General features: G+C 35.3%; 1 protein-coding gene across 2 annotated transcripts in view; it reads right to left on the reverse strand.

Moving 5' to 3' along the window:
* Positions 1-15,465, reverse strand: part of trpm4b3 (transient receptor potential melastatin 4b3) — a 48,162-nt gene extending 32,697 nt beyond the window's left edge. The window contains exons 1-11 of one of the 2 annotated variants that reach the window (XR_015503246.1): positions 15,358-15,465; positions 12,725-12,786; positions 11,426-11,603; positions 8,214-8,394; positions 7,361-7,530; positions 6,109-6,277; positions 4,898-4,962; positions 4,248-4,475; positions 4,052-4,154; positions 3,038-3,159; positions 2,501-2,734 (exon numbers count right to left, since the gene is read on the reverse strand). Coding sequence is in view for 1 of the 2 variants with exons in the window: in NM_001328032.1 (NP_001314961.1) it covers positions 2,501-2,734; positions 3,038-3,159; positions 4,052-4,154; positions 4,248-4,475; positions 4,898-4,962; positions 6,109-6,277; positions 7,361-7,530; positions 8,214-8,394; positions 11,426-11,603; positions 12,725-12,786; positions 15,358-15,417 (1,572 nt within the window). In the remaining variant the exon portion in view is untranslated. The remainder of the gene's footprint in view (positions 1-2,500; positions 2,735-3,037; positions 3,160-4,051; positions 4,155-4,247; positions 4,476-4,897; positions 4,963-6,108; positions 6,278-7,360; positions 7,531-8,213; positions 8,395-11,425; positions 11,604-12,724; positions 12,787-15,357) is intronic. The other variant, NM_001328032.1, reaches the window with a different exon arrangement.
* Between the last annotated feature and the right edge of the window lie 380 nt (positions 15,466-15,845).

Raw genomic sequence — 15,845 nt, forward strand, 5'->3', positions numbered from 1 at the left:
CGATTAATTGCACAGCCCTAAAGTAAACACATGCTAATGTTGCACTGCTCTTCTTGAATGTTTGACATCATATTGCGACTGAATAATTCAATCAGAGATTGAAGAAGTAAATAATTTAAGAGAGAATAAGAGGAGATTAGTGTGGGCTGCATCCAGCTGTTCAGGAAACAAAATCATTCAGAGAAATGTACATTTAATTTAGTTAGTAAAGTGTTACATCTCCGATCAATGCTTAGTGTGTAATTGTTTAGTGTTAAAACAAATACTATTTCCAAGGTGGAAATAAGCAGAGCGGTGACATTATTAACATGTGCAGTAGGCTTGGGCGGTAATACAGTAATATGGTATACCACGGGATCTAAAAATAGCAACGGTATCAGTTTCAATACCGTTACACCATCATAAAAAAACAATGCCCTTATATAGAAGACAAGTATTAAATATTAAATATAATTTATTTAATGCTTACAAATGCATATGCCATGGGAGCCACCGCTGGAGTCATGGGACCCGACCAGATTTCTTGCAGTACGGAAATAAATTTCAGAATAAAGCGAGCGAACAAATGTACTTCTGTGTGGATGCTGTTTATGTGTGTTTGTGTGTGTGTGTATGTGTGTGTGAATGAGAGAGAGTGTGGTGCTGTGTGTCCCTTGTTTGGTTGTGTGTGTGTGTGTGTGTGAATGGAAGAGAGTGTGGTGCTGTGTGTGTTTAAGGCTAATATATATTTCGCATCAAGCGCACGCGTATGCTACGGTGCAGCCTACGCATGGATGCATAGCCCGTCGCCGTGCACCTCTTAAAAAATTTAACTACAAGTCGCAATGACGCGTAGCGCAAGCTCTGTGATTGGTCGGCTTGGTAGCGCTGACGAGTGTGGGCGTGAGGCCGTTGGAGCGACTGTTTACAAGTGTCGAGTCCTGTCAAGGAGCTCCTGATGGAAAGTTTTGTTTTGTGTTTACTTCATGGTTAAAGTTGTTGCACGTTCGCCAGATCCTGCCTCAAAATGATCGAGTTTGAACCACTTGTACATTAATGAAGCATTCATAAAAAGCAAAACACCAGTAAAGATACTGGACACAGAGGAACATAAACACCTTACTGAAATCTAGTGTTTATGAAGTGTTATTGCAGAGCAACAGAAACAGTGCAGAAGTATGAATGCACAGCTACGGGCGTTGCATGCGCCTTGGGTCACGCCAATCACTTGACGTTGAAGTATAAACCAGACTTTGTAAAGAAATCACGCAGATCTCAATTCAAACAAGAGAATTTACAAATTGTGCAACAAACAGGTGACCGGGAACCTAAGGTCGCATATACAGTGTTGTTAAATATGCGCTTCCTTTAAGGGGTGGGGCTGCAGTCTTGTGTGTGTGTGTGTGTGTGTGTGTGTGTGTGTGAGAGAGAAGCGGATAGGGAGAGACAGAAAATAGGAGCATTTTTTTTGCGTTAAATTTAAATAAGAGTGTGTTTTTTTCAAAAGAGGGCGGAGCTATAGATAAGTGTGATTATAAATAATATATATTATATTAATATATTATAATAATATATATTCTTACTATCAGAAGCTGGTTATATTCACAGGTTGTTGCCACACAACCCCTTTAAAAATGTAATTTGACATGAGATATTTTGTAAAGACAAGAAAATCTTTAGGCGTGCAGGTTAACAAAGTTAAGCTGACTGAACAAATAGTTTTTCTTCAGTGTACTTGATAACCTTCTGTTCCTAAAGGTTGCTACAAACCAGATAAACAACATCAGCTATTCTCCACTTTCTTTGCAGCACCTACAGATATATTTAGATCCTGTAATAAACACACATAAGATGAATTTGGAAATATAGAACACGCTTGAATGACACGCTTTGTTGTCATCTCTAAAAGCGGCTGCTCTAAATATATTGTTTTGTATACTGACTTGGAATTTCCTCTTAATAAGTGGAATAATGTACATCCTGCCAGTTGTTATAGTAATTCATTACAGTCCTCTGTGGAATACTTGATTATGATTGAACAATCACATGTCAAGGTATGCTATTCCCAGATAACAACTGCTGAAACTAATAACAAGCTCATCCGGGCACCACAAATCATCTTGATAGCCAGTGAATATGTTCACATCCATATTTATATACGCACGCCTGTCTCCACTACTGTTTGGCATTATCTTGTGGCTGGAATACAAATAGGTTAGTGTATGCTCCATTCAGCCATTTTCATTGGTGTCAGCTTTTCATTTAATTAAAGATTTTAAGAAATCTATTTTTTAGATTTTTTAAGAAATTTAAAGAAATTAAGATTTATAAACTATTACATCTCACAATAATGTTTGTGTCTAATTATTACATTATTGCGTAATAAAGGGGATTTAGTACATCTAGATAGTTGCTTTTGTAGAATGAAACACTTCATGCGTCCACTTCAAGTGGGGCTACTGATAAGGGAGCTTTATCATTATCCCTACTTTATCCCTTACTTAAACATTTGAAATCTGACCTCATAAAGGCTGATGCTGTAGATCTGCACGTTGGACTCGTGCATGCGCTCATCCAGATGGTGGAGCAGGAGTGTTTTGGCCAGGCAGGTGTCAGAGATGGAGTTGTACAGTTTCTCCAGTCGGCCGTAAGTCAAGTAGCTCAGAATGTTCAGACCGCTATCGATGAGGAGACGCACAAACTGGGGTTTATTGTTCTCCAGGGCGTCAGTCATGGAATCCACCAGCTCCTCATACTGTGTGTGTCAGGTTAGAGATAACAGGTTATCAACACATGCTAGAACTGTTTCACTAACTCATTCACTCATTAAGAGTGCATAATACACAGTTAAATATATGCTCAATGTATTAATCAGTCTGAAAATAATGGACATACAGGTCAGTTAACTGATGTTTAATAGCAATTAAAGCATGTTTACCCTCTATTACCTAAAAACATCTGTTTTTGGTGTAAGATTAAAAAAAAAAGGTTTATTAGGAAGTCTCATGTTTAAAAGTAGTTAATTTTCTAGTTTAAAAGCCAGTTGATGTTTCTCTACCTTCCAGTCGATGTTTCCATTGAAGAGTTCACTCTTGGCGATGTCCACTCTGTTCCAGGTTACGGCCAGTCTCAACTCATCAGCATAAGAGTTAGTATTCTCTGATACATTTCGTTTACTCGCTAACACACACACACACACACACACACACACAGACACAGACACACACACACACACACACACGCACACACACGCACACACACGCACGCACACGCACGCACACACACACACACAGACACACACACAGACACACACACAGAGACACACACAGAGACACACACACAGACACAGACACACACAGACACACACACACACAACAAACAAAATTGATAACTGTCATAAATTGATCATAAACTTAGACATTTTTAAATAGTTATACTATTGCTCGGTGGCTTGGTAGATTACTTAAACATTCCAGTAATTACTGATTACAATTAATTAGATATTATATTAAATTACACTTTAATTTATATAAACTTATTTTGATTTATTTATTTTTTTAAAGCACGAATCTCTCCTTTGAATTTATATTTTTAATGGGAAGCTCTAGAATATTATATTTGAGCATATACATTAGACATTAGTCAGTACTGAAGCCAAATCTGGAGTTTATCTAACAACATAACTTATGATAGCAGTCCAAATGTATATGTTATAGAAAAATATCAAATACAACTTAAAAAGATGAAAAATCAAGAGAAGCAAATTTAGTGGAAATTTTGTAGTTTATAATTGATTTTTGGAAATATTTTGCTTGAATTGAATTATCTTTTCTTAACTTTCAGTTTCTAAATGTGTTTGGTGACTCAAATATTATTTTAATATTTAGATCTGTTTAATAAATCTGTTTTGTTTAAATGCACTAAAATAAATTGGCTAAAAATATTCATTTTCAAAATGAGGTGTAATAATGCTGAGCACTGTATACTATATATATTTTGGGTATCTATATGCACATACATGCATACATAAACACAAACAGTTGCTACCCAGAATTGTTTATGTGAGGTTTACCTTGAACAAGCACTTTAAGCATCACAATCTCAAAATCTTCTGCTCCTTCCTGTTTTGCATTATAAATGGAGATGATGTCTTTGTTTTGGTAGATGCTTAAAACCTTTAAATAAGCAGAAAAATCATTAAAAGTCATTATTTAAAGAAATGTTAATACTTTGATACTAAATGGCTGAGTTAAGTGTGCAACATGTACCTTATCAACAAGTTTGTCAGTATCATTCTCTGCAGGAAAATACTTCTTGACTTTTGCCGCCAGTTGTTCTCGGAGCTCCATGATGGGGCTGGCGTCCTCCTCCTCTGATGCTCCAGGCATCGCCGCAGACTGAACATTCTCCACAATGTCGCTCACTAGATTGGCAAGACCACCCGAACCAGCCAGAACCAAACACGGTGTTGAATTCTTCAAAGACATCTCTAAAAACTGAGGTGAAGAAACATCTTCAGTCAGAGTGAAGAAAGACAGGGATTCTGCAGGTTCAAATCTAGTCAAATGTAATTTTTTTTAATTTAAAGTAATAGTTCACCCAAAACTGAGAATTCTGTCATGTATTCACTCTTCACTTGTTTCAAACCTGTTTGAGTTTCTTTCTTTGCTTAAACACAAAAGATGGTATTTTGAAGAAAGACCATAGACTTACATTATATTTGTTTTTCTATGGAAGTCAATGGTTTCAGGTTTTAAGCATGCTTCAAAATATCCTCTTTTGTGTTCAACAGAATAAAGATACTAAAATATCTGGAACCACTTGAGGGTGAGTAAATAGTGAGTTAGACTTTTTAAAAGTCTGCAGAAACCCTGCAATGAGGATGTTTTGTGTCTAATAAAAACTGTGATCTTCTCACCTCAAGCATGGACGTGTCTCCAGCTATCAGCATGTTCAGAACAGGAATGTCAATGCTTGCATTGCCTGTGTATGAGATGATGTGTTAGAGCAATCACATATCAGCAAATAAAGGGTCTGTTTACATACTGCATTAAAGGGATAGTTCACTCAAAAATTAAAACCATCACTTTTCTTAAAAGTAATCACTTTATACTGAAGATCTGGGGGAAGAAAACAGCCATTTGCTATCAATGTTTCCCATACTTTTTTCCAACAATCTTCAGAGGATTTTCTTTTGTGCGCAACAGAACAAAAAAAAACTCAGAAAATTTTGAACGGGGCTTCGTGATGGCGCAGTGGGTAGCGATGTCATCTCACAGCAAGAACGTCACAGGTTCGAGCTCCGGCTGGGTCAATTTCTGTGTGGAGTTTGCATGTTCTCCTCGTGTTGGTGTGGGTTTCCTCCGGGTGCTCTGGTTTCTCCCACAGTGCAAACACATGCGCTATAGGCGAATTGAATGAAATAAATTGGCCGTAGTGTTTGAGTAAAATAGTGTGTATGGGTGTTTCCCAGTGTTGGGTTGCAGCTGAAGGGGCATACACTGCGTAAAACATACGCTGGATAAGTTGGCGGTTAACTAGGCAGGTTATGGCAATTAGGCAAGTTATTGTATAATGATGGTTTGTTCTGTAGACTATCAAAGATCTATAGGGGCTAAAGGGGCTAATAATTTTGCCCTTAAAATGGTTCTTCAAAAATTTTAAACTGCTTTTATTCTAACTGAAATAAAACAAATAAGACTTTCTCCAGAAGAAAAAATATTATCAGACATACAGTGAAAACTTCCTTGCTCTGTTAAACATCATTTGGGAAATATTAAAAAAATAAAAAAATAAATAAAAAATCAAAGGGGGGTGAATAACTTGGACTTCAACTGTACATGTTGGTGGTGCTTCGTTATTGAGTAAATACAACATAGAATGGCCTTAATAGCCTTAATATTTGACTGAACTATCCCTTTAAGGATAAGATGCAAATTCTATCAATACACTCACAAAAAGGAGGATATTAAAATAGAAACAAAGTCTTAAACGTATTAAGCGTGTCCGCTTTCAAGCAATTCCAGAGGTTTCTGATTACCCCATTTTTTTTTTTTTTTTTAACAACAAAGAGCTCTGCTCTGATTGGTCAGATGTGGCGCATTCTATTTTTTTAGGTTTATGCTGTACCTGGACGCTGGCGTGAAATGTAATCCTCCAGACAGGCTCTGAACGCCAGCTCTCCACCTTTACGGCCAGAGGTTCCATCATCCACCAGAAGAAAAGCCTTATGGTTGTTATCCAGAGAGCAGGAGTCAGGCGATATGTTCCTGACCATATACCTTGCAGGAAAGCTTCCCTACGATAAACAGAGGTCAATTGGGGTATATTTCTCCAGTTAACTGATTATTACATAAGTAATCGCAAAAATAAAATGCACAATAAATCACATACATTTTGGAATAAGATGCTGTATTTGCTTGTGTACGATGCTTGATTTGTAATATTTTACAGATTTTCACATTCTTTTTGTCAATTTATTTTCATGTTGATGTTTAATAATTTTTGTTATAATTCCAGAAAACAGCCTTTATAATAATTTACAAACTGATAGAGTGCAACAAAACAAACACAAAAGTTTATATTTTGGATGTTTTCTTTCCGACTTTGAAAGCATTTTTGTATGAATGACACCATAAAAAGATCAAACTATTTAAAAAGTCAATTTTTCAATCATTACAACAATAAAAGTTCCCATAATGCAATTCAAAAGCACAAATAAATAAATAAATGAATTTATAAAATACAGAAAACTGTTAATTTACAGCTATTTTTTATCAATGTATGGCCATAAAACAAAACAGGAGGATATGGATGTAAATAAGAATGAAATTTGGTGGATGCAAGTGCTGCTGAAAAAAAAAGAAGAAATCTGAAGAAACAAGCTGATAAAAGTTCAGCAAAACTAACACAAATGTGTATATTATGGGTGTTTTCTTCCCATTAGAGTGTAAAATCAATTTGTGTATGAATATCAGTGTAAAAAAAGATTAAACTATTAAAAATGTCAATAAAAGTTCCAATAATGCAATTAAAAAGCATAAACAAATGAATAAAGTAAAAACATGAATTACAAAACAGATTAATAATTATTATTAGAATTTTGAGAAAACATTTTTAACATTATGCATTGTAATCAAATTCTGAAGCCTTAAGTTGAGTATAAGTGTATTTTTAGGGATATGTTCTTTTTATTACACTGTAAAATCTTTTTATGTAAGAATATGGCTTTTTTAAAAATGTTACAGCCCATAATGCAATTCAAAGAAAATGAAATGAAAAAAAAAAAAAAAAAAATTGCAAAATATGATAAACGTTCATTGACGCAACAGTTTTTACAGGGTGGTGAATGAAAATAAATCTTTTTTTTTTTATATTTTACCTCCAAATTGACAAGCTGCTGTCTGTTTTCCACAAGCCCCCATGGAGCGATGCCTATAGGAAGCACTTTATTGAGTGTGATGGAGGAAACAGCAGCGGCGTTATCTTTCACAGCCTCTCCAACACAACGGCTGATACCCTGCCTCAGTCCACCAGTGATGATCCATGCTCCTGAACACAACACACACACAATGCTTTTACCTTTACTCAAGATATGAGGCATGCTCTTAAATATTACTATGGAGGTTTTACATATATATATATACACACACACACACACACACACACACACACACACACACACACACACACACACACACACACACACTGAAAGTATTACTGGTATTATACAGTTATTATAAATAAATAACAGAAATTAATCCTAAATATAACTGGAAAACAATGTAAAGACACAACTGGAGTGATGCTAAGATCATTTAAGAAATCTTTGCATTACTAATAATTTAATTTCAATGAAATTCTATAGGCAGCTCAATAGAGTACAAAAAAGATGTTTTATAGAATCTGTTGTCTTAGACTTGACAAATGGCAGAGAATTAGGTTTATTAGGTTTAGTTCCAATAATTAGGTTTATTCACGTCCCCAGTAAAGTTAGGTTTTTGTAAGCATTGCTGAATAATTAATCACAGTCCTGTCTAATGCCAATGCCAAATCTACGTACATAATGAATCAGGCCAAATACAACAGATGTTAATTCAAGAGGAGGCGACAAGTGGAGCACACCAAACCAACTAGCCATACAGACGCTCACCGATACCCCAATGCAGTGTAACAATTGACTTGCTCTGTCTCAGCCTTAAAACATGAATGCTAGAGAGAAGGGACAGATATACCTGTACTCTGTGCCGCTTTGACCAGCCCCTGTCTCAGGACGTCCCGCACCCAGCTCTTGACCACTGACCTCCCCTCGCCGCCCACCACTGACACCACCAGGTTGGGCTGTTGCAGCTTCCAGTGCTCCTTCATCAGGTCAAACACCCTGGCAGGATCTGTGGTGCTGGACAGACGCAGAAACTGACAACCAGAGAACAAAAATCACATCACGTGACAAAATACAGCCATTTTTGAAACTATAAGCAATTCTTAAATCCAAGGGGATGATTTTTAGGTAACACTTTACAATAAGGTTCATTAGTTAATGCATTTACTAACATGAACTAATCATGAACAACACATGTACAGCATTTATTAATCATAATTAAACATTTACTAATGCATTATTAACATCCAAGTCCATGCTTGTTGACATTAGTTGATGCACCATGAGTTAACATGAACTAACAATGAACAACTGTATTTTCATTAACTAACGTTTACTAACACAAATAAATACAGTAGTAGATGTATTGTTCACTGTTTGTTCATGTTAGTAAATGTTTTAATTAACATTAACTAATGAACCTTATTGTAAAGTGTGACCGATTTTTATTAACGTGCGTAGAGTAATGAAGTTTGCCCTGCGCGCTTGTGGTTTTTAAAGAAACTTCTGTGGTGCGTCATTCTTGTCAGTGCTATTATGCAAAAAGGTAATGATTCACACTCATCAAGTAATTGCTTCCTACTGTTTTTGTTTTTTTCTTTTTACAGTCTTCGGGAGATTTAAAAACACACACACGTTTTGCCACAATGCCTTCGTCAGTGTGTGTGAGGAAGGCATTGTGGAAGACATTGTGCTGAAATGTTTGTGTTTTTAAATCACCCGAAAACTGTAAAAAGAAAAAAGAAAAACAGTAGGAAGCAATTACTTGATGAGTGCGAATCATTACCTTTTTAAGTCATTTTTATTAACACACTCTCAAAAAAATAAAAAGAAAAATGACAAAACTATGCTTATTATTAATACTTTTGGTATTTTTAAAATGAGGCACTGCAGATACTGTAAAGATTTTCAGCATGTCAATTTATAAAATTTCAGCTTTATGGTTTTCATTAAATGTTCTTTATTTTTCAGTCTAATGGAGTTTTAAATGATTGCTATAACATGTAATCGGTTCAGGTCTTCCGATTTGAACTACAATACATATCTTATGAAGGCTGTTGTCTCCAAATGAATTTCTCTCCTGCACCGAGTCAGAAATGTTCTAGAACAGGGTTTTTCAAAGTCTAAGACAGTGGGCCTCCCTTTTGACACAACTTATCCATTGGCGCCCCCCTCCTCCCAAACACGCACGCACGCACGCACGCACGCACGCACGCACGCACACACATATATATATATATATATATATATATATATATATATATATATATATATATATATATATATATATATATATATATATATATATATATATATACAGTATATAATACAGTATATATATAAAATATAGCCTATATATCTGAGGTCCAGGCAACATTTCCAGGTGTTGATGAATTGGCTACTATATGTTAATACTTTACATTTAAGTACAGCACTTTTCTTTTTACTTTTTAAGAACATTAACCTACCATTTTTAACTTTTAAAAGCACATTTTAATTTAAATGTTGACGTTTTTAGTTGGCTTGTTTTCTTTTTACATATAAGCACAGTACAGTGTTAACGCTCAGACTATTTATGATGTTTAAAATGGCTGACAATAATAAATATTCTTAATAATAGAAATTAATCTGCCACGTTTTGGAAATGTGCAGAACTGCAGCTGCTTTACTGGGCTTACTACACTACTGTATTTCAATACTGCTTATTATGGTGGTACTTGGAGAGACAATTTTTTTTTTTGAGGTGGTACTTGATGAAAAAAGTTTGAGAACCACTGTTTTAGACTATTATGAACTCGTAATAATGGAATTATTCTCTAACAGAGGCTACATGTGCTAGTGAAGATTGAAGAAACAGATGAGAGGTCTGCTCTGACTGTGGGCTATATTCTGTGTTGTTTTTGAACCTAAATAAGAACTACATGTCTGCTGTGTGTAGTTTTTCTGTAGTTGGAAACATATCAGAGACAGTAAGGGGCTGTATGTGTTCATATATGTTGCATTTTTTATTTATTTGATATAATTGCAGACATTGTAGTAGGACATTTGTCATTTTTGACATTTGACATTGATCTGCAGTTATAATCATGTTCATAGAAAGAATAGTAATAAACATTTAAAAAAAAACAGTATTTATGTGTATAAAGCATCTGTTTTCTGAGTAGTGCTTCTCATATGATATGTGAGAGACCTCTACGGCTTTACTGTAGACATTTATTTGAGCGAGAATGACATTGACTTAAACTTTCTATCGTACACCACGCCCACCAAAAGGGTACCCTTGCTAGTGGAAACGCAAGCCTGATAAAGGTGACCTGTACCGACCCTGTCCATACCAAGTACATGCAGTCAGGGAAGGCAGTGCCTCAGCTGTCATCATCCTCCCCTGCCATCATGAGATGTATACTAACAATAAAATAAATATTTGTCCACTGATCTGTGCTAAGAATGAAATTTATGTATGATTCAAATGATTTCACTAATTTTTATGATTAAAATCACTGTATTTCGCGTATCTCCTGTTCAATTACAGCATAGGAAGCAAGCTGAGGCAGCACCTAGCTGTGCCTCAGATCGCGCAATTCCTTGCAGACTGGCTTAAGCGCGCGCCTTTTGCTCACTCAGTGTGTATGCTACTGATTTAATGACTTATTAAAATGTTTCTATACAGTGTAGACATTTTTATTATATATCCTTACTTTCCATATAATAGGTAACACATCTCACGTATGTCTATCACTTATTTAGTGTTAGGATCTGACTTAAAGCCGCACTGTAAAGACATGAAGAGAGGCAGACAGTAGCTCTGCCGCACAGAAGAGGGCATTATAAATAAAAGATAAGTAAATATGTTATCTTAAATTTAGCTGGTTAGCTGAACACCAAATTTAAAGTGTTCATTTAATTGAATTTTGCTGCTGTCATTTTTTTTTTTTTTTGATCTAACAATTACATTTTTTACCTTTTGATTAAGAATCAACCATTCTATCTTAAAATGTGATTTTATACTAATAAATTGTAAATAAAAATGTTTTAAAGCGGTTTCCTGCATTGATGTGAACTCACGTAGCTGTGTCTCCTCCCAATGCCGTCGAACTCCAGATCTCCGTAAGCGTCAGTGGGCTGTTCAGAGGTGTGCTGAGAGCTGAGCCACTGACTGACCACTGCTGTGCTGAAGTTATCGCCCAGAGCCATTGACCGGTGATCGTCTCGCATTGCCCCGCACTGACAGCGACCTCCATAACTACAATACCAAAAAGGATTTATACAATGACCTTCCTCCACAAGCAATCTTTACAATTCAAAGAGCTCCTATGATTCAAAATCCACTTATGCAAGCTGTTCGAACAGAACTTTTTGTACACTCTCTAAAGCTGTCATTGGGGCGGTGCCTTTTCAAAGGTATACTTTTGTACTTTTAAGGTACACATTTGTACAATAAATTTAATAGGGTTTCTGCAGGTTTCTTCAAGTCAAATTTAAGATTTTTTAAGACCCTTTTAAGACCATTATGAATGAGATTTTAGACTTATACGGGGATAAACATGAAGGAGTTTCCCATTGATGGGTTGCGGCTGGAAGGGCATCCGCTGTGTAAAAACTTGCTGGATAAGTTGGCGGTTCATTCCGCTGTGGCGACCCCGGATTAATAAAGGAACTAAGACGACAAGAAAATGAATGAATAAATAAACATGAAGGAATTTTTTATAATGGGATAGTTGGACCAATGGAATTGGGAATAAAAAAATCTAATTTTCAGTTGAAGTCAGAATTATTAGCCCCCCTTTGATTTTTTTTTCTTTTTTTAATATTTCCCAAATTATATTTAACAGAGCAGGGAAATTTTCACAGTATGTCTGACAATATTTTTTCTTCTGGAGAAAGTCTTATTTATTTTATTTTGGCTGGAATAAAAGCAGATTGAATTTTTTTTATGAACCATTTTAAGGTAAAAAATTATTAGCCCCTTTAAGCTCATTTTTATTCAACTTCAGAACAAACTATCTTTATACAATAACTTGCCTTAATTGTCAATTTAAGCTGTATAGAAGTGTCTTGAAAAATATTCATTTAAATATTAATTACTCTCATCAAGAAAAAGATTAAATAAATCAGTTATTAGAAATGGCTAATTAAAACTATTATGTTTAGAAAAGTGTTGCAAATTTTAGCTGATTACAAACTTGCGTTAATGAGCAGTTGTACCTAATAAAGTGGCCGGTGAGTGTACATCCCTATAAATAACTCATTGCATACATCATATAACCAAATTCTAATCAATAAAATAACTGAACAAAATTACGACTTTCCCCATAATAAAGCAGCAGCCTTAAACGAGACAAACATCAAAGTCAAACATCTTACCTGAAGGAGTCCTCCACAAATGTTGTGCACAATCTCTTCTTAAAGAATTTTGGAATCCAGCTCTAAAAATCAACACACTTTTCATTTAATTCACTATTAAACATGACATCAAATATACTGCTACACACTTACTAAGACTTACCCAATAAGTGAGGTAAGTAGCCGCTTAGGGCCCTGGGGAATTAGGGGCCCCCGACCAATGCCATGAAGCCTATATTAATCATAAAGCTCTTCTATACATTTTCTATCAGAAAATCTGTTTACAACTATTAAGATTTTAACGTTATTACTTCTTTTCAAAACTGAAGGCCCCTGTTAATATTGGAACGTTCAGTCCATACTGCACATGTGCATGGTGAGATCGCTTACTTCCAGCCAGTTTTACCAACTTAGCAACTCCTCAGACCTCCTAATGCCAAATTTTCAAAAAGGTAACTAACGAATGTTTTTAGGAGTGACTGGAGATTTTTTTAGACTCTCATGTGCCCATGCTGTACCGTTTTCTTTTTATTTAGATGTACAGTACTAAAGCTTAACGTGCCTATGTAATTTCCTCAGAGACGATTACCGATATTCCTCCAATTAATATCAGCAATGATAGTAACGTGCACTGGGCATTACCAAACTTTGTAACCAATTTCAGTGTCAATGAACCAAACCCACCAGATCTGGTCTAAAGTTTTTCTTCGAAAGTTAAACTGGTCTGGCTTGCTTTTCTGATGAATGGGGAGTATGAGGAACAAATGATGAACTTACAGGAGAAGAATTAAAGCTATTTCTTCGAGGTTTTTTGAGTGACAGTCATTCTTGGCAAAACCAACCGATCAGATGAAGTTATTACAGCTTTAAATTTGCACTCCTTAATGTCGACTATATTATGCTGCTCGGTGAATGCACAGGCAGATTTAATGATTTGTGGGCCTAATAAACTGCATGTTAAAAGAGTGTGTGTGTGTATTTATATATACAGTTGAAGTCAGAATTATTAGCCCTCCTTTGATTTTTTTTCTTTTTTAAATATTTACCAAATGATATTTAACAGAGCAAGGAAATTTTCACAGTATTTCTGATAATATATTTTCTTCTGGAGAAAGTCTGATTTGTTTTATTTTGGCTAGAATAAAAGCAGTTTTCAATTTTATAATTTGAGGGACATAATTATTAGCCCCTTTAAGCTATTTTTTCCCGATAGTCTATAGAACAAACCATCGTTATACAATAACTTGCCTAATTACTCTAACCTGCCTAGTTAACCTAATTAACCTAGTTAAGCCTTTAAATGTCACTTTAAGCTGTATAGAAGTGTCTTGAAAAATATCTAGTCAAATATTTTTTACTGTCATCATGACAAAGATAAAATAAATCTGTTATTAGAGATGAGTTATTAAAACTATTATGATTAGAAATGTGTTGAAAAAATCTGCTCTCTGTTAAACAGAAATGCAGGGGGGGGGGGAATAACAGGGGGACTACTAATTCTGACTTCAACTATGTATATATACACAGTTGAAGTCAGAATTATTAGCCCCCCTGAATTATTAGACCGCTTGTTTATTTTTTCCCCAATTTCTGTTTAACGGAGAGAAGATTACTTCAACACATTTCTAAACGTAATAGTTTTAGTAACTCATTTTTAATAACGGATTTTATCTTTGCCAGAAATTCCAATTTTTGCTACAATTTTCAATTGTGGAGCTCAATTTAGAGCTTCACGGCAAAGGCTGAGAATACTGATGTACATGTGATTTTTCTGTTTTTTTTATTTAAACATGCAGTTTATTTTTCAAAAATGCTGGGGTCCCTATACCTGGAATAGCTTAGAGCCCCCAAATCACTAAGTCGGCCCCTGCAGCGTAATAAATTCAACATTAAGGAGTGCAAATTTAAAGCTTTGAACACTTCATCTTATCGGTTGGCCAAGAATGACTGTCACTCAAAAAACCTCGAAGAAAGAGCTTTAACTCTTCTCCTCGAGTAAGTTCATCGTTTGTTCCTCATACTCCCCATTCATCAGAAAAGCAAGCCAGACCAATTTAACTTTCGAAGAAAAACTTTACCCTTTACTTTAGACCAGATTTTATTGATACTGAAATTGGTTACAAAGTTTAGTGATGGCTGTCCACATAACTATCATTGCTGATATTAATCGGAGGAATATCTGTAAAATCTGCAATTTTGATTCAAATGATAATGCAGATGATCTCAAATCGCTCCCTCAATACAAGCTTTAATACAGTACAAGCATTTTCCTAGAACAACGGCATTGTATTAAGATTACAAGTGTTTTGGAAAACAAATAGCACAAATATTTTCATAAACTAACATACTAGTTCAACTGCTTAGGAATTCATATGCAAAAACGTCTAAGTGCCTCCTGAAACTCTTTAAAATGAGCATCTTTCTCAGGCTCCTGTTCTGTGCGTAAACCAATTTTCAGCTGGAGCTCTCCAAATGTTACCTGGCTACATACTGTATCATAAACGCTGCGCACAGAAACAGAAAGCTCCACATGATAAGCACAATGCACAGATTATCCTCCCCGAAGTCTTGCTCGTTATAAATGTTATATAGTGTAAAATAAAGGTAATTCGGTGAAGTTGAAGCTGCTGTAATCGTTTTTCTGTCAGACTTACTAGATCTGTTTTCTTAATCACGGACACTCTGCCCCCCTCGATGTCCTTCTCGTTCATCATGACTTGTGAAGTTTGCAGAGTTTCTACAATCCTGTTTCCAATGAGACTGCGTTCACGGTGCTCTGCAGCACTGTTTTAGTACCACGGCATCCCTGAAGAAGGAAGTCCTGACCGCTAGAGACTTACAGCGGTTCAGGTGTAATCCGAGGTGGGTGTGGCTCTCTGCCTGGCAGCCTTTTTTTTTTTTTTTTAACAACAGCAAATATGCAATTTAAACATGACATCCAAAAATACACATGTAACTAATAACATATAAAAAACTAAAATATAAATTACATAAAATAAATAAAAAGACAGCTTCAACATAGAGACCTTTACAGTGATATTATGTTTAAACCCATCCAATTGACAGCAAGTTTACTGTTTAATTAACTTCAGCTCCTTCGACACTATAATTGTATCTTTACATTTTTTTGCTATAAATATAT

Source organism: Danio rerio, chromosome 12 (genome assembly GCF_052040795.2).
Source record: "Danio rerio strain M-AB ecotype USA chromosome 12, GRCz13ab, whole genome shotgun sequence".
Lineage (NCBI taxonomy): Eukaryota > Metazoa > Chordata > Actinopteri > Cypriniformes > Danionidae > Danio > Danio rerio.